The 24,711-nt window shown below is 55.6% G+C and overlaps 1 protein-coding gene across 27 annotated transcripts; it reads right to left on the minus strand.

Moving 5' to 3' along the window:
- Positions 1–303: 303 nt before the first annotated feature.
- TPM1 (tropomyosin 1) lies at positions 304–23,569 on the minus strand. 27 transcript variants are annotated; one of them, XM_088148297.1, is made up of 10 exons: positions 23,273–23,528; positions 21,997–22,122; positions 21,699–21,824; positions 15,038–15,171; positions 14,175–14,292; positions 12,943–13,013; positions 11,838–11,913; positions 9,444–9,506; positions 8,763–8,832; positions 304–1,220 (listed from the first exon to the last, which is right to left on the minus strand). In XM_088148297.1, the coding sequence occupies exons 1-10, from the start codon at positions 23,384–23,386 to the stop codon at positions 1,138–1,140; spliced, it is 981 nt and encodes a 326-aa protein (XP_088004423.1). In that variant the 5' UTR covers positions 23,387–23,528; the 3' UTR covers positions 304–1,137. The 27 variants fall into 27 exon arrangements, with proteins under 27 accessions (XP_088004423.1, XP_088004416.1, XP_088004412.1 ...); XM_088148298.1 differs by lacking the exons at positions 304–1,220; positions 11,838–11,913 and adding exons at positions 6,167–7,079; positions 12,599–12,674 and having other exon boundaries at positions 23,273–23,562; XM_088148299.1 differs by lacking the exon at positions 304–1,220 and adding an exon at positions 6,167–7,079 and having other exon boundaries at positions 23,273–23,532.
- Positions 23,570–24,711: the final 1,142 nt, after the last annotated feature.

The raw sequence follows: 24,711 nt of genomic DNA on the forward strand, positions 1-24,711 counted from the left end.
GGGACCTCCCCACCAACACTCCCAAAGCTTGAAGCACCTTCATCTGCACCTCTCAGCATAACCCATTTGTTTCTGCAGCCCAGAATTTTCACAAGGGGAAAGTCGTGAATTTGCTGTCGACAAAGAGCATGATGTAAACAACGAAGGCTCCTGCAATGCTCAACCCACAAGCTTGGGAAAAAGACTGGAACCTTTGGATTAACGTGGATGGACTTCAGCCCAGATCTCTCTATTTCCCTGTTCCACTAATTCAACCTACAGAGCCCTTCAGGTAGGGGAATAAAGACCACAAGGCTACAACTGTTTTTTTAAAAAATGTTCTAGAGTGTGTGTTTTATTCCATTATCAATTATACAATGTTTACATACAGAAATGATTCTCCAAAATTGCTCAAAACAAAACAAGGGAAAGGTGTGTCGAACAAACAGGTGGCAGATACCAAACATATTTGGTTCCCTTCAGCTTCAGACAACACAGAATGCAGTGGGAAGTACTCCGTGTAAAAGTAAGGGTTACTCCCAAGCGCAACAGATCTTCGGGGCCGCCACAGAGCCTTTTTGCAGACCAAAATGCTGCCTACGTTCGAAGTTTCTTTTAATGCTGAACCTCAGGCTCCTCCAGGAAAATCCAATTACTTGTCCCGAGAAACTGCCGAGTTACACAAAAGAAGCTGGAGGCCTGCGAAGCATCCTTTCCTTTCACGAGATGCCAGTCAAAATCCCCTCTCCCCTTCACCTTGCCTCCTGCGTTCCTGACAATTAAACTTTGAATTACAGCTACGTTGGCAATACTAATGAAAGAATATTTCCATTTCTCAAGCCTGCGGACAATCAGCATTAACCAGCCCCATCCGAAACGTAGGCAGCAGGAGGTCTGAAGGATGGCACCCTGAGGCTGGCAAATGGATGCCCCGCTTAACTCCTCCATCTTGCTCCCCGTCTCAATCTTTTTCCCGACTCCACGCCAGGATAGAGAGGATGGGCCTGTGACTGATTGCGGCAACATGGGGGGGAAATTATAAAATAAGGACACATTTCAAGGGGTTTCATGGCAAGCAGGTGTTTAAAAAAAACAGAACAGAACAAAACAAAACCAGAAATGAAACTGATGTTGGCACGGTCCCAGTTAAGAGACTTATCACATGTTGTTTAACTCCAGTAAAGTTTGATCCAGCATCTGATGCATATTGAAGTTTTCTTCTTTTGCATTAGCCACTTTCTCTGTTTTGGGTTAGAAAAAACGAAAAGTGGTCATTTGGATACATCCCCTTATTTTAACGGCAGGAAGGCAAACGTTGCGGTGAAACACCTGTGCACAGCGTCACTATTCCAGCTCAAAGTCTTTCAACCCAAAAGGGGTAAAGCACCTTTTAAGCAGGCCACGGTCCCAAACTGAGGTTGCCAAGTCAAGCAAGGGCCTTTTATTGGCATATTCAAGACGGCATCAGAGCACCTTAAACCTAAAGGAGTTGGTGCATTCGTTAAGTTATTGCTGTGGCAACTGGCTAACTCAACCAATCTGAAGAAAAGAAAAGAAAAGAAAAGAAAAAAGAAAAGAAAAGAAAAGAAAAGAAAAGGATGCTCCTTTTTTCTATTATAAACTTTTTAAAAAGGTGCACGAGATAGTTAAGCTCCATCAAAAAAAAAAAGAAAAATCCATGCACTAAAATGGCTGACAAAAGGACTTCAGAAGCAATTTTACTCCACCGAGATTGAAGAACTGGTAGAACGGGGTAACATGGAGAGCGAAGAAAGGAGGCAGCTATTTGCCTGCTAGGGAACTTTCATCTGAATTATTTCTGCTGCTAGAGAAGAGTAAAGCAACTTTCACAATAGTTGTTAGTGTTAAGTCACACGCACACTGTGTAGGAGAGGCATTAAATACACACCTGTGAGGGCAGACATAAGCACAAAAGCTTCAGATCCACAGACAATCAATACATCAACAGCAATTTCACTACGATGCAAATGTACCACAAAACTGAGCAGAGATGATCCACAAAAGGCCTCCTCTGTTGCCTGTGTGTTTTTACCTGGGCCAGAAAAGTGGGGCTGTTCAGATTTCACCCTGAGCCCCACTGGAAGCATCCTTCAAAAGGCTCCAATTTCAACATTCTCCCCCAAGACCAGAATTGCTACTAAGACTACCCATTCCAAAAAGTAGGCTTCTTGGTCTCATTTTTTTTTTTTTAATATTACCAAGAGTACAGCCAGTCTTAAAGTTGAAAAGGAAATGCCACAACGGAGCTTTAGAAGTTTCTAAGCCCGCCCAGCTTCAGCCCATCTGGCAGCAGACAGACAGGTCTCATGCATCGTTCAGCGGCAGGTGAGTCAAGACACGTGGGTTAGAAAGAGGGGCTCATACGAAAGCTTAATCCTCATTCAGGGCCAGCTTTAGTTCGTTAGTTAGACGCCGGTTTTGCTCAAGCTGCTGGTAGAGCTGGTCTGTGCAAGTCGGCAAGCAGATTTGAAGAGAAGAAGAAAAAAGGCAGAGAGAAGAAAAACGGTTAGAGAAAAGGTGTTAGCCCCAAACAGTCACTCCGCAGAGATGGTCGGTTTCACAGGCAAGCTCCGAAGCAGATCAGACACACCAAGGCTGGGGCTCTGTACCTCCTTCAAGGCCCGCATCTCAGGAAGGAAGGAAGCTCCACCATCAGTGGTGGGCCACGTGTTGCTCAGCCCAGCCAGCGACACATCTGTCTCACCCAGAAGATTCCACTCATTTCTACCTGGGGGAGGGTTGGGCAGGTGCTGGTGGTGACCATAAGGGCAGGCTGGTCAGTTCCAGCAAGGGAGATGCCAGCTCCTGGCTCAAGAATGCACTCTAAGCTCTGCTCTGGCCACCCAGAGTCTTCTGCTCCAAGCTATCCCTGCCTCCCCATCCCTGGCTTCTCCACAAGACCCTGCCCGCAATCCTCACACACGACACTTCCAAGCCTGGGTTCCATGCAGACGAAATCTTCATTGTGGAAGGAATCTGGCTAGTCCTGAATCCCCAACCCAAGTTCTTCTGAGCTCTTTAGGGGAAGCACAATGAAGCCAACCCTCAGTTTGCAGAAGGCTGACTTAGCGTGACCAAGACAAGGTTGAAGCAGCCCCCCCTTTTGTGTACGGCCACCCCCTTAGAGGACAAGTAGACCAACTGGGAGCAGGTCCACAGAACAGACTTGCTGCTGGGGGTGAGCTCCCTAAGGCTCCCTCTCTGGGCTGATTGAGCAGCCGAAGCTGAAGCTGTGCTCCAGACATGGCTACTCAATGGAGTCTCTAGGTTGGGCTTCAAGAGCCAAAGGGATTCCCACCAGCCGGGCAGGGGAGGAAGGCAGGACTGATGACCTGTGCCCTGCAAACATCCCCAGCTTTGGGGGTGGCAGCTGACTGGCTTTAAAGTACACCACAACCATCTCTAGACTCCAGAGGACCCATCAGGTATTGGGCTCAGTATTGGGTTTACTGATGGAGCCACAACTGCCTGGACTCTTACAAGCTGTAAGTCTGAACCCCCACCCAGCCCGTCTCGTTATGACCCAGCGCAGGAAGGGACTCAGAGTGGCCCTTCGTCTTCTCCATCCTAAGCCCTCGGGATGTGCAGGGGCCTCCAGGTCTGCATTCTCCATTGATGGAGAACCCTTCGGCTCAAGACATCTATCCCAGCCTCCGATTTTGTCCCAGCTGTCCCCTCCGTCCGACAAGCCCCAATTCCCTTTCTTTGGGAGCGAAGACCAAGGTGCTCATTTGGCACAGAACCGCATGCAGCCGCCGGGCGACAGCAAGACCAGCACCGTCCTCGGTTCCCGAAGGCTGATCAACGGTCACCGCAAATGCCCAAGAGAGGCCCCCCAGGGGGCCAGAGGGCCAAGGGACCGAAGCAAAGCCCTCTCTCCGGAGACCCCGCCGCCACCCTTCCAGGCTACCAAACCGCCTCCCTGTGCTGGGAAAGGGACGGGGGAGGAAGAGAATAAACAAAGAAACAGGCGGGTGGAAAAGAAAATGAAAGAATGAATCCCTAATAGAGAGAAAGCAGATTTTTTAACTTTATTCATACTTGAAACGGTGGACATAAATAAAAGACAAAAGGAACAGCAAAACAGCTACAATGGTGGGATTTTTTGTTTATTTTACAGTGAAAGTTGAAGAGTTCCTGTACAGTTGAAAAGGCCCGAAGTGGGGAAAGGGAGGGGAAGGGAGGGGAGGGGAGCCCCCTCCCCATCCTGTGGGCCAACCCCAGGAGGAAAGGGAGGAGGGGGAGGAGGGGAGGGCAAGGAACTGGACAGCAGGCACCAGCTTGGAAAAGGTGGTTCATCCAGGCTGACGAAAGAGAGGTCTTTGGAGAAGTGAAACAAAGACATTTATCTGCGTGAAGATAAAAGAGACAGAAATAAAAATGGCAGAACAGATGGAGAAGGAAGGAAGGAGGGGAGGGAGAGCAGAGGAGAGAAAATGAAACAGGATAAAGAAACAGCATGTGCCCTGAGACCACTCCCTTTGCCCCAGGTCTAGGTCACGACCGACCCGTCCGGCTAGGAAGGTCTGGGGGAAAGCCAAACCCGTGGGGTCGACTCTTGCAGTCAGGACAAACACATCCAGACCCCTCTGCTCGGCATCGAACCGCTCTTGCGCTCCTCTAATCTCGCCTCCGAGGTCTGAGACCGTGCAGAGGGTTCATGAAGTGGAAGCAAGCGGCCCTTCTAGCCTCTGCAGTTTGGGTGTCTCCCCCCCCCTGCTTAGTATTCAAATTCGAGCTGTATTTTGAAAAGCAGCCCCCCCTTAGAAATGCGTCAGGTCTCAGGGTCTTGCCCCGTAATTTGTAAAAGAAAACAACTGGTAAGGATGTTAAATACGCTCCCCAAAAGGCAAACCTACAAAGCAGATGATTATTCAGCTTATAACCTTGGAAATCCAAGGGTGCAACGAAAACATATTGCTAAATGGCAAATTCAGGACGATTTGTTGCTTGTCAGTTAAGCCAGAGGAATGCAGAAGGAATGCAAATCACGCTGGCATAATTTAGCTCTGAGGTTTCAGCCAAAGCTTGATGCTTTGAAACAACCAGGAGCTTCTCAACAGCAAGAAACAAACTCATCCCGCCAGGCACTAGTTGGTCTAGTTTAGCACACTCAGTCATTAATAAGGGCTACGGGGAGGTTATTAGTAAGGTACAGCTGACTTCTGTTCAGTATTTCTTATACGGTAGACACTTGATCCAACTCACAGATGTAAAACATCCTTAAAAAGCCATTTTTTAATCTGATGACCTCTGGTTGTGCTGGACAACAACTCCCATCATCTCCCAGCCGAAATGGCCATTGGCCATTGTAGTCCGCCCTATCTGGCCCCTAATGATGAGATGTTGATGAACTTTTTCTAAAGAAAAAGTATTTTAAATAGTTTCTGGACAATTACATTTTTTTCAGTAAGCTGTGTAAGATAAACTCATATATTATTAAAAAGTGGGATACTACGTTTTTCAAAAAATGGTCCCTCGCCAGTTAGTCTCACTCCTGATATTATTCTGTTAAAAATGTGCTAGTCCACCCTTGGCTACTGCCTAACTGAAATAACAAATGAAGGGATTTTTCAGGTTAACGATGCTTATGTGGCTCCCTTGCCACAAATGCGTGTGGCTGGACAGGCACGGAAGCAGCAACTGCTTTCTAAACGATCGTCTGATGAAGCTTCCCAGATCAGCTCCATCTGAGGATAAGGGCAGGGCCTTCAGGACTGAATCCTCCTTCCGGGTCCGAAGCCACAATACACAAAACGCTGACCTATCACGGAGGTGGCCAGGCTGGAACATTTTCCTTCCCGTGCCCACTTTCGGTGCACAAGACTTCTTCACTTCAACACGGAGCCTGTCACTTCCGCAGAGACGTGCAAAGTCCTGATAAGACCGTATTGCGCAACTCCCTGGGAGGAGGTGGCCAGGAGATGTGGGGTTGGCTCCCAGCTTGGCTGGCTTCACAAAAGGGTTGGACCGATTCATGGAAGTGCTGGGGATCCAGGGCTCTTAACCCTGATGGCAACATGACTGCCTCTGAAGGGCACCTGCTGGGAGACTCATGGCGTCTTTGGGCAGCTGGTTGGACGAACCTGGACCAGACGGTCCAGGGGTCCCATCCAGCAGGGCATGGCTTCTGTTCACGTTCACCCATCTGTGCTTCTATTTACTGACAACCTGCGTAACCCAAAGATTCCCCAAGAGGTCCTCAGAGGGTAAGAGTTGAGCCCACCAGCTGCCAATTGCCAAGATCCTCGTGTATCCCTTTCGAGTGAAATATGAACAAACCTGCCTGTCTTCCCACTCAAGAACTTGCTCTTGTACAGCAGGAACACACGAACACTTAAAAAGTAGGGCCTGTTTTCCACAAAAAAGCTTGCACAGAACTTAGTTGGATCTGATGCTAAAAATACCATGTATTTACAGAGAGTTTCTTAGCAAGAAACGTTAGGATTACAAACTAGAGAAATAGTTAGGCTTTGGTGCAGAACCACAGAAATGCTGAAACAGAAGAGAACTGAAAGGAGAAACTAAACATTACGAAAGTGATGTGGATCCAAATGGGAGGAAAGCAGGAGAAATGAGAAAATAATTGAAGGGACACTTGTTCAAGTCAGCCTTGCAGTAAAATCCAGGCAGAATGCTTGCTCCCGCATTATTATTTAAGAATAATCTCAGAGCATTAAACATTGCTCTCTTGCACTCTCATTACGGAGACTGCTAAATTACACCGGGAAGCTGCAGAAACCCAGGGCTAACTCAACAGCATTTGCACGAATAAGGGGCAACCCAACTTGCTGCCCACCAACGGGATTCTGTGCCAGGTGAAAGGCAGTCCTCTCCAAAACATTGAGGACTAGAAACTTATGAAAACGGAAGGTGTTTGAAGAGCACGTTCTTGAGTACGATTTATATTACAGAGGGGGCAAGGGCCACCTGAATTTGCAAGGCTTGACTTGACAATGTGAGGAGATCAGGCAGAGGCAGAAAACAGGAAGCCATTTACATGGAGGTCATGTCGTTGAGGGCGTGATCCAGCTCCTCGCTGATGGCTTTGTACTTGAGTTTCTGGGAATACAACTCATCTAAGAGTTGCCGAGGAAAGCATGGGAGTGCAAAGAAGGAGGCAGTGATGAAAGGAAACACCGTCCAGGAATCCCAGCAGTGAGTAGGGAGGATGGGTGTGCAGGCATCAGCAGGTGAGAGAGTGTGGAATAAAACACAGAGAGATCAGACAAAGGATTTAAAAAGGATTAAAAAAAAAAATTAAAGTGAGAACAGCCAAGCCAGCAAACGGGAAAGCAAGGATTTTGGTGATGTAGCTGGAAACACTTTCCTGTGATCTTTATCCGAAAAAGGCTTGTTCTAGCTCAGTGTTTCTCAACCTTGGCCGCTTGAAGATGGGTGGACTTCAACTCCCAGAATTCCCCAGCCAGCATGGGAGAATTCTGGGAGTTGAAGTCCACCCATCTTCAAGCGGCCAAGGTTGAGAAACACGGTTCTAGCTGAATGCCCCTCTTCCCCCAGTTCGGGTCGCTTGCTTGAAGGAACAGATTCCTGGGCCGCAAGACCAAAAACAGCAGCAGGGTGGGAAAAGGGAACTGGAAGAGGAAGGCGACCCAACTGGAGAAAGAAAACGGTCCTGAGGCTGGTCCTTCCTCAGAGGGCCATGCCACTTCCTTGGTGCTCAGAAGGGGGAAGAGACCCCACCTCCTCCGTCTCCTAACCCACAGCTGAGTCCTCTCTTGGAGGACCTCAGACCGGAGAGAGCAGGACGCCCTTCTCCCCCAAACACAGAAAACTAGCTTTCTCCTGGAGAGCTCCAGGAGACTTTTCTTCACAAGAACTTCATCAACCGCCAGCGAGCCGAACTCATGACGTGTCCTCCATGAGGACAAGGTTAGAGGCCAAGAGTGGGGAGCCTGTGGTCCCCCAGATGTTGCTCCCACCCACCCCCACTGCTGGTCACCACAAAGCTGAGCCCAGAGCTGGCACCACCAAGGCTCCGTTACTGGCGCCAACTTGGTATCTGCCAAAGAGCTCTGGCAGGAGAGATCCGGGAGGGACGGCAGCCACAACCCAACGAGAGCGCTGGTTTTCTCAAGCAGGTTTTTTAAGTATAAGAATCACGGATTCTTCCAAGGGAAAGACAAAATCCCAAGAGTTTGCAGTGAGACTGAACCCAGCTACGCAGAGACTGTTCTCGCACAAAAGCGCGAACAAGTCAGAGGTTGCCACCAACAAGCCGCGGTGACCATCACTTATTGGCATCTGGAAATTAAGCTAACTGATGACACTCCTAACTGAGAGGGAGAAACGCGGGCCAGGACGAGCACTTTGTGCCACGAACTGAAGGCATTTGTTTACTCGAGACAGCAACCTACTCACAGCACACATCACGTCCATAGAAAGACAAAGCGGAACCTTTTCCATTTAAAACGACGTTTCTTCAAAGAAGAGCCTCGCTTCTCTCCTCGCACAATGAACAAGGCCTGCTGGCTGGTTCCCCCCTGCCCCCGGCTGCTCGCTCCTAGGATGCCCCAAGGTCTCAAAAGCTCTCCCTCAAAGTCTGCTGCACCTTCACACATTCATCTCTTGCACAAGCGAGAAACGCCCCCCCCGGGGCAAGCGATCCGCACCTGGTCACAGGAGATTGACCAGACTGACACCCCCCCCCGCGTTAAGCAGCGGATTCCCGAAAGGGCTCAGGACAGAACCTCAGGCGGCTGGCGGCTGGAGACGGAGGGCTGCAGAGCCGAGAAGCCTACCTTCTAAGTCATCGATGCTCTTCTCTAACTTGGTGACTGACCTCTCTGCAAATTCAGCTCGGGTCTCCGCCTGCGGACAAACCACACACACACCGGTTACAGGGAGGCTTGGGCAAAAGAGGGCATTTCCCCCAGAAAAGACCAACTGGACGCAGAGCGCTAGAAACAGTTGCCTCCAATGGAAAATCTGGAGGTGAACCTCCTATTGCGCCCCAAGGTCTATTCAGCCGTCCTTGTCCTAACGCACGCTCCCATCAGAGGCAGCCCAAAAAGACAACCAGGAAGCAGGTTCGGGAGGATGCATGGACTGGAAACTTGGAGAAACAAGGATCCTGGGCTCTTAGGATACGACCAAAGTTGGAGCTCCCGTCCCCAGGTTGTTCAGCACACCCAGTGCAGGAGCTCTACCCATCTCCTGATTCGAAAGCTGCATTGCAATCAGCACAAAGGTTTTATTACGCTAAAAACTCCAAAGGCTCTTCCCACTGGACCGAAGGGTGGTGATTAAGAGCAGAGCGAGGCGTTGGGGCGAAGCACTTCTGCCCGCCGTGAGCGGCTGACATTCCTCTGGGCTTACGTCAAGATTCCAGGAAGCAAAGAACACGCCGGGAGGCAGAATCCCAGCCGTTTTGAGCCACGTCCTTCCCCAGGAAAACAGCTTGTTCGTTTTTGGGGGCTTACCTCTTTCAGTTTGTCAGTGAGAACCTTGATTTCCTCTTCATATTTGTCTTCCTTCTGAGAGTACTGTAAGTGGGGGAAAAAGTACAAGACCACACGACGTGAGAAACCACTCAAGGCCATCCGATAAACCACCCTCCCAGAACCGGTTGCACAAGAGGCACCCAGCAAGATTGCCAGCTCAAAATTAAGCAGTAGATTTGATCATACAAGGCGGAGCGAAGAACTTGGAAGAGCCTTTTTAACGCAGACCCTGTCCAGGGATGTTGGACTACAGTGCCTATCTGATGGGAGTCGGCGGGGACTGGTGGGAGTCGCAATCTAAGACCTGGGGGTGGCTTCAGGCAGACGAAAGCATTCTAAGTAATACCAGACCCCACCCACCCCTTGCAAAAGTCCAGCTTTCCAGCTCCAGGGTTCAAGATGGCATTCTCTGCACAGCCCAAATTCACAGAACTCACCGAGACCAGCTTCTGCAGAATACGGTGGAAGATCCTCTCCTCTGGCCAACGCAAATGCCCAGGGCTGTACACGGAATGGCTCAAAGAGGCCTCAAATTTGGGATCCCCCCCTTTGTCTTAACTTGCCCCAGTCATTTTTCAAAAGTGGCGTTTATTTCTCCGATGCAGGGGCTCAGCTGTGCGCCCTGGGGCTTCTGTAACCCACCCCCATCACGAGAAAGCAAAGGAGGTGCTGTCTGGGGCTGCAAATGCAGATCGAGCTTTAAGGGGGGAGCAGGGGATGGAGAAACAGAAAAGGATAATAGACTAAAGTACCCTAGAGCCATGTTTTTCAAGCATGGCAACTTTAAGAGGTGTGGACTTCAACTCCCAGAATTCCCCAGCCAGCCATGCTGGCTGGGGAATTCTGGGAGTTGAAGTCCACACCTCTTAAAGTTGCCGAGGTTGAGAAACACTGTCCCAGAGGAAGCTGGGGCTGGCTGGCTGGGCCCCGCAATAGGAATACAGCTTATTTTGCATTCCATAGGATGTTACTGGCCGAAGAAATTAGGGCTGACAGAGCAACTGCTGCATTTCCTTCAACTAGCAAATCATCTGGCTCAGAAAGAATCCTGTGTTGGCCCAAAGCCGGCGGTTTCTTCTCCTCCAGAAGAAATGGGTCTTGCCCATCCTTGCTGTGTGGGCTGCACAATCGTCCAGCGCGTAAAGCAACTGCTGGAGGTTTGAAACGTGCCCTTCCTGTTCTCCTTCCTTCATCCTTCAGCCAATGGCAACGTCAGCATGAGGGTGCACCTTGCGCTTCCCCTTCTGCACCCTTACTGGGAAGTAGGAGAGAGGTGGAGGTGCAGGGCTGGGGGGGAGGGGGGGAGGAGGAGGAGGAGGAGGAGGAGGCATTCCTCCGAGATTCTAAACGGAACAAAAACGGGTGTAAAAGGGGCTTCCTTGGCAGGGCCTGGAGCACAGGATCCAGGAAGAGTCCCTGGGAAATTGGGAAGGCTCCCGCAGAGCCCCCCGACGCCCAAAGCTGCCTCCTCTTACTCAGAGTTTTTTTTGCTTAGGATGACCACTTGGTCGTTCGCTGCAAAGCACAGAGGTGCTCCTCTTGGGTGTTCAAAAGATGCCCTCCTGAGCCTCTTTCCAACCTCCCGGGGAAAAGCTACATTCTCTCCTGAAGCCGCACTCCCTTCTGAACACGCCCAGTGCAGGCAGATCGTAATCCAACCGAAGAGCACATGCGTGGCCCACGGTTGAACTGCAGAGTCCTTGCTGGCTCTCTGAGCTCGGCTGCAAAGAATAACAACTGATACAAACCTGCCTTCGAGGCAAAGCCTGAGAAACTTAAAAAAAAAAAAAAGCCACTCTGGAGGAAGCTGTGAGTCTCTTCACCAGAGCTGGCTGGTGCACAGATTCACGAAATCGTTTTACTCCTTCGGTTTTACAGCCAGCCCAGACACCAGAGTGTTCCTCAGAGGCCTCAGCTCAAAAGGTCCCCAGTTTAATCCTTGGCACTTCCGGTTACATGAATTCAGGCTGCCCGGCTGGGACAATCGGAGATTAAATCCACAGCAGTCCAGAAGAGCAGTGTTTCTCAGCTTGGCAACTTTAAGACGTGTGGACTCCGACTCCCAGAATTCTCCGGCCAGCATGCTGGCTGGGGAATTCTGGGAGTCGAAGTCCACACATCTGAAAGTTGCCAAGATTGAAAACTGCTGCTGGAGAGGATGTCAGGCTGAGTGAGAACAGCCAACCGCCTGACCCTGAACGAGGCAGCATCCATACGGGAACTGCTTGGGGACTCATGAGTAGCAAAGCGAGAGAGAGAGACCCCAGATCACTGCTGAACTGGGAAAGTAAGTTCCGTGTTGGAGGCAGTCCGGTTTCTTCCCCGGGAAGCCCGGAGGCCCCACCTGTCTTTGCTCTACCTGGTGGGCCATACCTTCTCCGCCTGAGCTTCCAGCGACCTCAGGTTGTTGGTCACAGTTTTCAATTCCTCTTCAAGTTCAGCACATTTGCTATTATTTGGGAACGCAGGCAGGAAAGGGGGCAGGAGGAAGATCAGTCAAGCCCAAGAAGAGAGGGGGAGAAAAGATAGAGAAAAAATGAAAACTGAATCTCAGAGCTAAAGAAAGGGCCTCAAAAGTAGCTGGAGCCATCTGTGACCAAAGAATTCAGTCTACCGCCACACCTGCAGAATTGGCACACGAGTGTCTCCCCCACGCTCTTGGCGGCCGCTGAAGGTGCACAGGGACGGAATGGCAGGTTCTCAGAATTAACAGCCCGGCTGGTGCGAGCCTCTCTTTTGAGGACAGAAAGCCCAACCAGAGAGCTTGCGCAAACAGCGGGGCATTTCCCTGCCCTGCGGCCCTCGCCTCCTGCACCTGGCCTCCCACACTCCCTTGGCAAGAGGCCGAGGTGGTCAGCCTCGCCTTCCCAAGAGCTTTTCAATGGTCCCAGAGGGTCCAGCTTCTTTTCTAGGGCGCAATCAACTGCCACAAGGCTTCAACGAGCACACATATCCGATCCGTGCTTTGGGGAGACGAAGGACAGCCATTCAAGCCAGATGCAGAAGGAAAGAAGGCCAGCGAAAGGCAGCGAGTGAGGCTAGCAGGCACCTAACTTGTCCGTTGGGACAGCTGAAAGGTTTCCAACTAAACCCAGTCATTCGGTTCACAGACAGACGTTTATGCGCGCCAGTACCTTTTCCTCGGCTGCCATTAACGCTTTCAACGTTTGATCCATTATTCTTAGCTGTTCTTCCAGCTGTCGGACTTGGCTGTTAGTGAACACAGGAAACGCACAAGAGCCATTCACAAAAATCAGTGAGCCGGTAAAAATAAAAGCATGCAGTGACCCAAACCACACCAGAGATCCCCACAACTCCGATACGGCCTTAAGCACACAGATATGCAAACACAGGCACGCGAACACACACCGCACACCCCTCCTGTGGGGCACACAGCCGAGCAGGGTTGCCGCAGGATACGAACAGCCGGAACATCCATGGGAATCGCAATGCCGGCAGCCCAGGACGTGGGACCTACCTTTCGGACAGCTCGGCACGCTCTTCGGCACGCTCCAGGTCGCTCTCGATGATCACCAGCTTCCGGGCCACCTAGAGCCGCCAGGGAAACAGAAAGGGGGGCAGGGGGTGAAGCCGGAGGGGGACTTCAACCAACGGGGTGCCTTCGGGATGCTGGGTGTCCAGCAGCAGCCCCCTGGCAAGATCGATTTGCTTATTTGTAAAATTTACGGAACCCCCAAAACCAGCCAGACTCTAGGCAGCTTATGGAAATTAGGGGTTGCAGAGAAGATACAAATCAGAAATAAAGATTAAAGTACAAAGTTAAAAATTATACAGTACAAATTAAGAAGAGGCACCCTCACACATCGCTCCCCAAAGGCCCTCTGGAAGAGGCTTCTGGAAGGCTGCAAGGGTGGTGCCCACGCGGGCTTTGGGGGCAAGCGGTTCCTGAGAGGGGGCTGCTCCAGAGCACGCTCATTGTCAGGCCCCCTCCTGGCGGTGGGGACCCTCAGCAGGCTCTCCCTAGTTGTTTAGATGTGACGGGCAAAAGGTGGGTCTGTAGCTGCAACTGGCGCAGCGGCTGAAGCTGTTGCTCTCCGAAAGGGAGGCAGAAAAGCCCTCCTGGCCACTGTCTCCATCTCGCTTTCAACCAGGAGGACCCCCAGATTGCAAGGCTATTCTTTCGGGGGAGACACAGATGGTGCACTCCTGGAACCACGTGGCCTCAACAGCCACACCATCTCATCTGGGTTGAGCCAGAGCCTGTTTCCCCCATCCAGACCCCCACAGCCCCCAGGACCAGGACGGGACTTCCACTGCCTCGGGTGAGAGCAGTTCAGGAGCTGGAGCGCCAACATATCTGGGAAGGACTAAGTGGGGAAAGCCTGCTCTAGAGGAGCTCGCCCAAGGGAGCGCCATTTGCGTTTCCAAAAGCTCCGCAATGCAAGTGGGAGTGTCAGCAAAGGCCGCTCTGCCCTCCGCAGCTGGCACCTTACCGGTTCTGCTTTCCGCCAGCAGGCTTCGGATTCTGATCGTATGGGGCAAGACTGACTCGGAGAAGCGTGTGGTGGCTGCAAAGCAGCTCCTGCTCCCTTGTCCGTCCTTTCCTCGTGGAACCCCCCGCCGCCCTGAGCCCGGCTGCCGAAAGCCCTCCCTCCCTTCCCAACGTCTCCAGGGAGACCTCCTGAGCTTGTGGCTGACCCACCACCGAGTGCCAGCAGGATGCCAGGCCAGGAGCAGCTGCAGGCTCACCTCCTCGTACTTGCGGTCGGCATCCTCAGCAATGTGCTTGGCCTCTTTCAGTTGGATCTCTTGAATTTCCATTTTCTCCTCGTCCTTCAAGGCTCTGCTCTCAATGACCTTCATTCCTCTGGGAGAGAAGGGCATCGTCGTGGGCAAAGCCAGGAAGCTTGCCGATGCTGGGCCCCCCCAGGGTGGTTTGGACAGAACTACCCTGATGCCCCCGATCCCCATCACCCAAGTGGCTGCAGACTCCGTCTTCCTGAAGCACCCTCCCTTCTTAGCTCGACAGAAGGGATGGCTTCAGGAGGAGAGAAGGCAGAGGGGAGCATGCCCACCCGGCAAGTGGTTTTGCACCCAAAACCTTCCTCTCCACACCCCCCGTGCTGCAACAGCTATTCAGAAGGCTGGGGGAGGCTGGGGGGTGGGGGAGGAATCCCGGAAGAGACAGTCTCTCCTTAACCAACATTGATCTAGAGCAGTGTTTCTCAACCTTGGTGACTTTAAGATAGGTGGACTTCAGCTCCCAGAATCCCCCAGCCAGCATGCTGGCTGCGGGATTCTGGGAGTTGAAGTCCACACCTCTTAAAGTCGCCAAGGTTGAGAGCTCGAAGTCCCTGAAATTGTCCAGCTATGCAGTTTCTTCCCCTTCACTGGAGGTTTGCCAGCAGAGGCTGGATCGGCGATGGGGCGGTGAATCCTGCAGCGCACGGGGGCTGGACTGGATGCCCCTGAGGCCCCTTCCGATTCTACGGCTCTGCGCCTCACCCAACTCCCCTTAAGGCACCGGAGGCCGAAGGACGACAGGACCCACGTTAAGCCCAAGGACGTAGCTCTGCCCCAACTGACCCCCTTGCCGAGGGGGCCCACCCCACCTTTCGCTCTCGTCTGCCGCCTTCTCGGCCTCCTCCAGCTTCTGCAGGGCCGTCGCCAAACGCTCCTGGGCACGATCCAGCTCCTCCTCTACCAGCTGGATGCGTCTGTTCAGAGAAGCCACATCGCTCTCGGCCTGCGGGCAGGAAAGAGGAAAAGGCGCTCATCTTTGCGGAACGGGCAGGAGGGCGGCATTATGCCCAGAAGAGGGTGGCGCAGGGAGATCCGCTCCTGGAGAACCAGGCCTTGACGCTCTTGGTTCTGCCGCCACCTCTCTGCAGATGCTCAGGGGCTTACGAGGTTTCTCCGCTTCCTCGCCAAGAGGCATTCTGTCTCCTCGCAAAAGAAAAAGGGCTTTTTCCTAGCCAAAGCAGTAAATGCAGCTTAACTTAAAAAGGGGCAGTCTGCCACGCACCGGATGCCCACGCAGAGAACAACCTAAACGAATTAAAACGGGCCACGGGGACTGTGATTTGCACGGGACGCAGCCCTCTCCTCCGCTTCCTAAAACTGCAGGCAAGCCGCGTTCTTTTTGCAACCACCGAATGCGTCTGCAGCGTTTGGCTCAGACCGCGCACCGAGGAGGCCGCTCTGTTTTTTAGCAACAAGAAAAGCACCCAGGGCCGGTTCGCATGCCCGATGTGCGAGAGGCCGAGCCGCTGCAAAGGCTCTTCTTTCCCAGAAATCGCTCCTCTGCGTGTTCCTCAACTCCCAGGCAAGCTTGTCCTGTGGCCCCTTTTAGTTTTAAACAAAGCGAGTTACATTTAGGGGGGAAAAAAGAACCCAGAACAAAATTAGCATTGCGTACTTTCCCCTCCAGGGAACGACAGAACGAGGCCGCGCGTTAATCATTACGCGCAAAGTGACCTGGCTCGGTCCCAGCCCGCGCGGGCTGAAGGTCAGTCTCCCACTTCCTGTTCCCAAAGAGAAGCCCGCAGGCCTTTGCCTGCCATTGGGATCCTTTTCTCTTTCCGCAAAGCAGAACTTTCCCTTATATGGTCACAGAAACGCCGTTATTCCAGAGGACGCTTCCGAGGCTAGCGGACAAATGCAGGGTCCTGCCCCAGGTTGCCGATTCGGCGCCAAAGAGGGACTGAGGGGCGGCGGTCGCGGCTGCCAAGGAGCAACCTCCCTTTCCCACTCCGGCAGCCCTCCCGGGCCGAAGGGGAAGCCGAGGAGGATCGGCCCCTCCCAGCCGCCCCCCCTTTCGAGCCGCTGCCTTTGGAAAGAACATCCCCACCAGCCCGGGGCCGGGGGGCAGCGGAAGAGGCCCTCCCGGCCTTCGCTTCAGCCAGGGAGTGTGGGGGAGCCCGAACATTAACTCACTCGCCCCGCCCCCCGCCCAGAGGTTCAGCTGCCGGCGCCACCTGATCTCAGCCCCCCCCGCAGCCCCCCACCACGACGGGGGTCCTGCAGCTCAGCCGGGGGCATCTCCGTGGCTCCGGGGAGCCCTTCAGGCCAGGGACGCAGCACGGGGTCAGGCGGGAGCTCCCGGTTCGGGCCGCGCTGCCCCGCCGGGGGTCCCGGACGCCGGCCACGGTGCGGAGGGGCAGGTCGCAGCAGGAGGCCGGCGCTCCGGGCGGTTGGGCTGCCCCGCCCGGCAGGTGCCAGGAGGGGCGCGTCCCCGCGCCCGGGCTCCGCTTCCTCCTCGGGGGCGGCGGCGCGCGTGCCACGGCTGCGGTGCAAAGAGCATCAGCTGCCCGCCGCTTCCGCTACCGCATCAGAGACGGGGGCGGGGGGCGAGGGGCGGGTCCGGGAAGGCCCGCAAGGGGGGCGCTGGAGCCCGCAGGGGCCTCGGACGGGGAGCGCAGCCGCGCCCCGCAGCGCCGCGCCCAGAGGGGCCGAGGGGGCCTCCAGCCGGGCGGGGCGGGGCGGGGCGGGGCGGGGCTGCCCTCTGCCAAGGCGGAAGGAGCGTCTTCCGGCTTCCCGGAGCCCCCGGCCGGGGCTCTCCTGCCCGGTTTCCGCGCCCGGGCGGCCCCTTGGGGGGGGCCCGCCGCGCGCCCTGCCCCTGCCCCTGCCCCTGCCCCGAGGCCGCTCCCGCTCACCTGCTCGCGCAGCGCCCGCTCCTCGTCCAGCTCGCGCTGCAGCCGCGCCGCCTGCTCCTCGGCGCCGTCCGCCTGCTCCTGCAGGCTGCGGATCTTCCTGCGCACGGCCTCCAGCGAGCTCAGCCCCGCCGCCATCGGGAGGAGCGGCAGCCGCGGGAGCAGCGGCGGCGGCGGCAGCAGGAGCAGGGCGGAGGGAGGGAGGGAGGAGCGGCGGCCGCGCAGCCCGGCCTCCGCGCGATGCAGCGCGCCTCCCTCCCTCCGCCCCGCCCCGCCGGACCGGAGTCGCACCGGCTCAGCCCCGCCCGGACGGTGGAGCCCTGCCCGGCCCCGGCCCCGGCCCCGGCCGGGCTGCCGAACCGGGCGCGGGGGGGCGGCGAACCGGCGCGAAGCCCCCGGCAGGGGAACCCGCGGCCCGGGCGCTGCCCCGCCAGTCCAGCCAGTGGCCCGCAGCAGCGGCTGGGCAGCAGCGGGGCCCGGGGGCAAAGGGGCAGGCGGGCAGGGAGCCCGGGGCGGGCTGCGGCGGGCGCCCGCGCTTGGCGGCGCGCTTGCCGACGGAGCAGGGAGCTGCAGCCTCGCGCCCGGCTGCCCCGGCGTTGCAGCGGTTATCCCCGGCTCACGTCCGGACCGCTTACAACGGGCCTGTAAGGCAGGCCAGTATGGTTCAAGCTGTTTCGGGGAGGGGCGGATCCGGGGAAGCTGGCTAGTCTGAGCAGCTCACCGGTGGCCCCGGCCAGGTAACTGGCCAGGTAACTGCAGCGCCTGAGCTGGAGAAAGGCCCCCCTTCTCACACCTGGCAAACTCCCCCCCTTTCCTCCCACTTTCTTACAGCTGCCTTGCAACAACTGGATGGAAAAACTGCACTTGCCCCCTTCCCCTCCCCCCCTCCCCCAAGAAAACAGCAGGTAGAAAAAGCTGTTGCCTGCCAAGAGTGCCAGAAAGACCCCAGGCTGGAGCGCCTGCAAGGCTCAGCGGGAGGCTCACCTTGAATTTAGGGACCCGCCCGGGAGCCCTCCTTCCTCTCCTGCCCCTTCTTGGGCCACTCCTGCTGCTGCTGCTGCACAAGAAGTGCCAACAGAGAAGTTTAGGCCCCCCCACTCCCCCCAGGCTGTAGGGCGAGGCCCTCAGAGGACCCTGAAATGTTGCGGCTTTCCCTGGAAGATCAAAACGTACACCAACAGATCCAGAGCCAAATGAGCCCCCAAGAAACAAATGAGGGTGCAAGGGGCATTCCCAGGCGAGTCAGAGCCAGCACCACGCCCAAGGAAATCCCCAAAAAAGAGGGAAAAAAGAGAAACAAAGTGACACTCGGCAGTTTGTGACATCTTTGAGGAGGACGCAGCTGGCCGGAAACCCCCCTCCTGCAGCCATCTTTCAGGACGAGGACTCCTTTAAGCAGGCAAAGAAACCCTGCAATTTTTAAATTGTCGCAGGTCCTGCTGGCCATTGGGGGGGCTCCCCAGGGCGGATAGACATGAGAGGCAGAGACTGGCCCCTTCGGCACCTTCTGGGAACCCTACTTGGGACTGCCTCAGCTGCTTCGGCCAATGTCTCCCAGCCCTGCTGCCACCCCCAGGGTGGTTTAGTTCACCCCCTGTCGCTCAGGCCCTGACGGGGCTGCTGCGGCTGACACCCAAGGCCCTCCCGTTGACCCGGCTTGCGATAAGCCTCCCGCCTTGAGAAAAGCAGCAGGGCCTCCCTGACATCCCCACTCACTACGGGAGACCCGTCTGCTGTGCCAAAGGCGTGCCAGCCCCTCTGCTGGGCTCAGATGGTGGGAGCTACAAAGCCAACAGCCTCGGCTGGGTCCCCTTTGCTCCCCCCAGCCCAGTTCTGTCTGCTCTGACGGCGGACCAGGCCCGGTTCCTTTCTCCCTCCGTAGAGATGGTCGAGAAATGAGAGGTGAGGACCTTGGTGCTTCCTAACAGTGAGACTCACCATCCTGGTTTATCTGCCAGGAGGAACAGTAGCTAAAGCTAGCCAGGGTTCTCAAGGATGAGAATCCGGCAATCCAGATTACACGGCTGATTCAGTCTTAGTCAAATGAGCTGCAGGGATGGGTGCGGAGGGCGAGAAAGAGCAGACAGGGCTCAAGAAGAACAGCCCGGATGTTGCAGTCAGCTTCTAAGACAGCAAACCGCTGGAGGTCGATCCTTCCTGGTTTAAGCCTTGGCCCTGGCTTTATTCAAGCACATCCATGGAATTTATCTGCTTGGGATCCAGACCTTCCCATGAGCTATAATTGGGCTAGCGGTGTTTAAACACAGCAGCCTTTGCCCAGAAAACCACCCCATGAAACTGAACAGAGTTCCTCCCAAAGAGGAGAGATTTGCAGCAACGGGCAGGGGTCTGCCGTGCCTCTGGGATTCGAAGGGACCATTTTCCTTCCTACACAGGAGTGTGGTCAGACTCACACGCACGGAAAATCCAGGTGGGGAAAATTACCCTGAGAAGCTTCCTTTTTCTTTCTTTCAGGAGCACCAGCAGAAGCCAGGGACCCGCTCCCCTCCCTGGTTTCCCCAGGAGAGAAAAACCAGAGACGCCATGTCTTTGAAGGCAACACGCCTGCCTCCCCTGCAGGCCTGCAGAAAGGGCTCCTGGGCCCTTTTTTGCAAAATGCAGCATGTTTAGACAAGGTTGCTTGTTCTACAAGGTTACAGGCTGAAAAAAGGGGGGGTTGCAAAGAGGAGCTGTGCAGCTTGGAAGAGTGGGAGACCCCTTCCAACCCGGCTCAGGGGGAGGGCCCTGCCAGCAGTTACTCAGGCTGCCTCGCCCTCCCACGTCAGGCAGAGTCCTGGCTCGCCGCGGAAGTGATGCAAGGCTGAGTGCAGCCGGCTTGTGCTGTGACTCATGGCCCAGTCTCGCCAGTAAAGGTGAGCTCGCCCCGAGGACACCTCTCTGCCCTTGCGTTGGCCTGCACGTCTGTCCAGCCAGCTGTTCCTCGCCTTCCAAACCCCTCAGCCCAGCAGTCGCCTTGGCTCTCTTTCTACAAAAATAAAAACTCCTTGAAGGGCTACAGGGTGGAAAGGCAAGACTTGGGCAACGTTTACAGGAAAAAGCAACAGCCCCAGATTCCCCTTCATGTTTGCAAAGAAATAAACCTCTTTTCTCCCTGGAGAAAAAAACAGCAGTGGCTCCCCCGCAAATTCGGTAGCATTTCTCCAGCCTCTCTCCCTCCCTCTCTCTTTCTCTCTCTCCAGCCTCTAACTGAGACAAGCTATTTCAAAATAGTCTGCATTCTCTTCCTTATAAGGAATATCTGCCCGGGATCTATTTGCGGTTCCTTTGAACAAGTTAAATAAACGCCTGGCTGGAATGCTGACTCCCATCTATCGAAAAGCCACAGAGTGAGAGGGCGCATCTGAGCCAGATTAGACGCGGCCTCCTGCAGACGAGAGTCTTCCTGTGGTTCCAAAGCTGAAATTAAGTCAGATTCCTTTCGGTGCCGGGCAGAAGCAACCTCTTTTTTCCAAGCCTTCTACAAGGAACTAGGCAAAAGTTAAAACTTCAGAGAGCCCATCCGACGCGTGCTCGTCTGCCCTGTTTGTATTTCCCCGAGCCATTTGCTTTCCCATCGCACCGACCTGCCTGCTCTTGCCATGCCTTAAAAAAGCCACGTGATCACCCTTTCGCTAGGTTGACGGCTGTGCTTTTTCCCTTAAACAGGAGGGGTAGTTCTTCAGATGACATCATCGGCTTGGGATGTCTGGCTCCCACCCCCAACCTTAAGGGGCAGGCAGCCTGTATTTGGCATGAATTGCACATAAGGCTGCAGGGCTGTGAATGTTTGAGAGCTCCAGCCATAGGACTATTTAATACTTAGACAGGTGGGTGGGATGAGAGACAGCAAAGGGTGCAACTCACACACTCTTCCATATAAAGTGCTGAGCTATATATAACGCCCCCCCCCCCATTCTCTGGATCTGGCCCGGCTGACTGCAGACCCAGCAAGTATCATCTTCTGGAATGGGCTTTTGCCGACGGAACAATATCTTCCTTGGCATGTCAAGAAGCCTCTTGGCATGTCTTGGAAATCGAGAATCAGCAGCCTATCGCTGCACCCTCCAAGGCCCGCAGATTTGTCCTCCGGGTACCTTTTCCCATAGGATAAGCACAGGAATCTCAGCTCAATGACTCAATAGGTCTGCTGGCCCCACCAGAGAACCACTTTTACAATTCTGTTGGCACTTTGGGGCCTCTTACAAGCATTGGCACCCATGTCCGTTTTCACGGCTTTGGGATTGGGAGAAACGGAGCCCATTCTCATGCCTGGGGGCTCCTGCCTTATATTCAAGCCACAATCACGAGAACAGCTTTAAAAAAGCCACGTTGCTCCAAGCTGAGACTGGCTCCTAGTGACAAAGTAGGGTGCATCTATGCATCCAAGCGCAGCAGTGGACATCTGGAGGAGCAGGAGGCTCCCCGAATACCCCGCATTCCTGGGCGATGGATGACCCACCTCACGCAAAGCGACCCTTGGGTCCCTGCCCACCCCATCCTGCCAGGAGGGCCCCGATCCCCACGGCTGGTGACGAGTCCAGCAGGCAGAGAGGTTGGGTGAACAGAAGAGGTAGAAAGGGGGTGGCACGTGCTCTCCGGGTGCAGGGGGAGAAGTACTCACATCTGCAGCTTTCTTTTCTGCCACCTCCAACTTCTCCTGGGCATCTTTCAGGGACTCCGAATACTTGTCCAGCTCATCTTCTGTGCCCTTCAGCTTCTTTTGCAGAGACACCAACTCATCCTCCAACTGCCCGTGGGTTGGAAAAGGGGTGAGGCAGACGGGGTGGGGAGTGGGATGAAAGGAAAGGAAAGGAAAGGGGTGCAGCAGGCAATGTGGTGGCGCGAAGAAGAGGTGCAGGTGCAGAAGGACAGAGGGAGGAAGACAGGAGAGAAAAAGGTTAGCGCATCCCAGAGGCTACCTTGGTGGCCTTCTCGTCCGCAGAGAGGAGGCTGTCCTCGGCACTGTGCAGCTCCTCCAGAACCCGGTCCCTCTCGTCCTCCGAGACCCGCAGTTGCTTTTCCAACTGCACAATGTCGTCCTCTAACTAGCCACGCAGGCAAGAGGCAAAAAGAGGAGGAAATGCTTTTTATCTCCCACAATTCAGCCTTGCCTTCCCTCCCATCTCCCCCCTCTCCAGGGCTGCCTTCGCAAACACAACTGGGCCAGTTACAAACTCAGTGGCTGGATTCACACAACCTATGAATGTTGTTCCTCTGATCACTTTTGGGACCTGGAGTGTCGTCAGAAGCTTGCCTGGTTGCTCAGTTCATGGATCAACCAAGAGCGTGACCCAGACAAGGGATGAATGAGGCACTCAGGTTGGGCCTGTTGTGGGAACACAGCCAGCTGCAAGAGTTGGAACGGTCCCCAAGGCCAAGCAGGCAGAGGACCCAGGAAAGGGGGAAGAAAGGTGGGGTGCCTTAAGGTCTCTGGGTCCGAGGCACAAGCCAGTCGCCTTCCTGTGCTCGGGACTAAGCTTGAGGGCCCTGATCCAGGCAAGGCATTTTCCTGCAAGCTGGCATCATCCAGCTGTCTGGACTACAGTCTCAGATCCAGCTGTTCTAGCTGGGAATGACGGCCGAGGCATCTTGAGTGGGGGAAGTTGAATGAACCACGACCTGGCGCAACCAACGAAGCAAAGCGAGGTGCCCAGGGAAGAAAGCCGGCCGAGCCCTCGGGATGAGCTCCGCATCCGAACTTCCAGGAGCCAACCAGGGGAGCAGCTCAAAGCTCCTCCTGGGTTGGGCGGCGGGGGGGGGGGGGGGGGCGGGGGCATTCCCAGGAAAGAGGCTCCAGGACTAACAGCTGCATCTGACGTCTTTTTCCCAGAAGCGACTCACCCGGCTTCGTATAAACAAGACTGCCCCGGGATCAAGGGTCCCCAACCCCTCAGCCGGGTCGGGCAGAAAGTCGCAGGACCGCCCCCAACTCCTCTCCTTCGCCCTGCTCTCTCGGTCTCCCGCACACCGGGGGAGGGGGAGACGCTGGATTCCCTCCCCTCCCAATTCCCACAGCGGGGCGCGGGGGGGCGCAGGCGGCGTCCCGCTCTCCTCCTCCGGCTCCTCTGCCGGCGCGCGCGGCAGCGGGACTTCCGCGCCCGCCCGCCCTCCGCGGGCTCCGGCCGGGCGTCCAGAGCCGGCCAGGGTCGGCGGGCGCGCTCCCTTCGCCCCGCCTTCCGCGCGGGGGCAGCCCACCTGCTTGCTGCGGTCCTCGGCGGCCTTCTTGTCGGCCTCGGCTTGCTCGGCCCGGTCCAAGGCGTTCTCCTTGTCCAGCTTCAGCATCTGCATCTTCTTCTTGATGGCGTCCATGGCGGCGGCGGCGGCGGAGGCGCGGCTGGGCAGTTACCAAAAGTTCGTCGAGGAGAAGGCGGAGGCGGCGGCGGCGGCGGCGGAGCTGCGCTGGGACGGTCGGCCTGGCCGGAGTGCGAGCGCCTCCGCGGCGGCCGCGGGCAGATAAGTACCTCCCGGGGCGGGGGGGCGCCGCATTCCGCCGGGTAGCCAATGCTTTTTTGGGAAAGGGCCCCGCGCGCGCCGCCCCCTCCGCCCCGCGCCCGCCCTGCCTCCCAGGAGTCGGCAGATGCCTAAAGATGGGCAGGGCGGCGGCGGCCTCCCTCGCCGGGCTGGTATTGCTGCTGCTGCTGCTGCCGCCGCCGCTGGCCGGAGCGACGCGGTCCGTCGCCGGGCCGGAGAGCTCGGCTGAGCTCCGCCATGGGCAGAGGCAGTCTACCCCGACGACGCGCAAGAGGAGCGAAGGCAGGGGCTACGATCCGCGCCGCCAGCCTGTGCCTCCCCCTGCGCCGACCAACGAAGAGCCGCGTCGCTTTGGAAGCGAGAAGGAGGCGCCCCAAGCGCTGCAACGGGATCCCGGGGAGGTGGGCTGGGGGCCTCTCCCCCTCGGGGGGGGCTCGAGTTTGAACAAGCCCCCCCCCCGATAGGGAGCTCTGCCAAGCCACCCGATGACTGGCCGCAGTGCCCCCCCCGCCGGAGCAGCCCTACTCGGGAGAAAGTTCCAAGCCAGGAGGACCCACACAAGCCCTGCTGCCCCCCCCCCCGTTTTCAGGCAGGAGGCCTGCCTCAACGAGGAGGCAAAGCACGCCCGTTCCAGCCCACAGGGGTGATGGGATCCTGACCCCTTTCCTTCATTGCAGTGTGCCCCCCTTTCTGGTGAAAGGGGGGGCCCGGTCACCAAGGTTGCCCTTCCCCCACCCACCATAGATGCTTATTGTGGGTTGCTGAATAAGCCACTGTTGGCTGGATTCACACAACCACCTAAGCCAGGACCAAACAGAGGGGGCTTAGTCTGCTGCGTGAGTGTTGAGTTCAGATGCTCTGAGGTCAGTGTGTAAGGCTGGACTGTCCCTTCACTGAATCAACCCAGGCCCTCCCAACTTTCTGGGTCTGCTAGCCATGGGATTCACACAACACAGTAATCCCTTCAACTGGGATTACTAGTCTACAAATACTGTGTCTTTCTAAACCAATGTTTTTCAAACTTTAAGATGTGTGGACTTCAACTCCCAGCATGCTGGCTGGGGAATTCTGGGAGTTGAAGTCCACACATCTTAAAGGTGCAGAGTTTGAAAAACACTGTTCCAAACCACCACCACCCATCCCAGCTTCATGTGTGGCCCGCT

This window comes from Python bivittatus, unplaced genomic scaffold (genome assembly GCF_059951505.1).
Source record: "Python bivittatus isolate LINGU-HERP-01145 unplaced genomic scaffold, Pbiv_v1 ctg000530_np1212, whole genome shotgun sequence".
In the NCBI taxonomy this organism is placed as follows: domain Eukaryota; kingdom Metazoa; phylum Chordata; class Lepidosauria; order Squamata; family Pythonidae; genus Python; species Python bivittatus.

Coding starts and splice junctions, on each gene's coding strand:
- TPM1 (XM_088148281.1), bottom strand. CDS start 23,386: ATGGACGCCATCAAGAAGAAGATGCAGATGCTGAAGCTGGACAAGGAG. Junction 22,123..23,272: donor CCGAGGACCGCAGCAAGCAG/GTGGGCTGCCCC, acceptor CTGCGTGGCTAG/TTAGAGGACGACATTGTGCA. Junction 14,293..15,037: donor GCGGCAGACGAGAGCGAAAG/GTGGGGTGGGCC, acceptor CTTCTCTCCCAG/AGGAATGAAGGTCATTGAGA.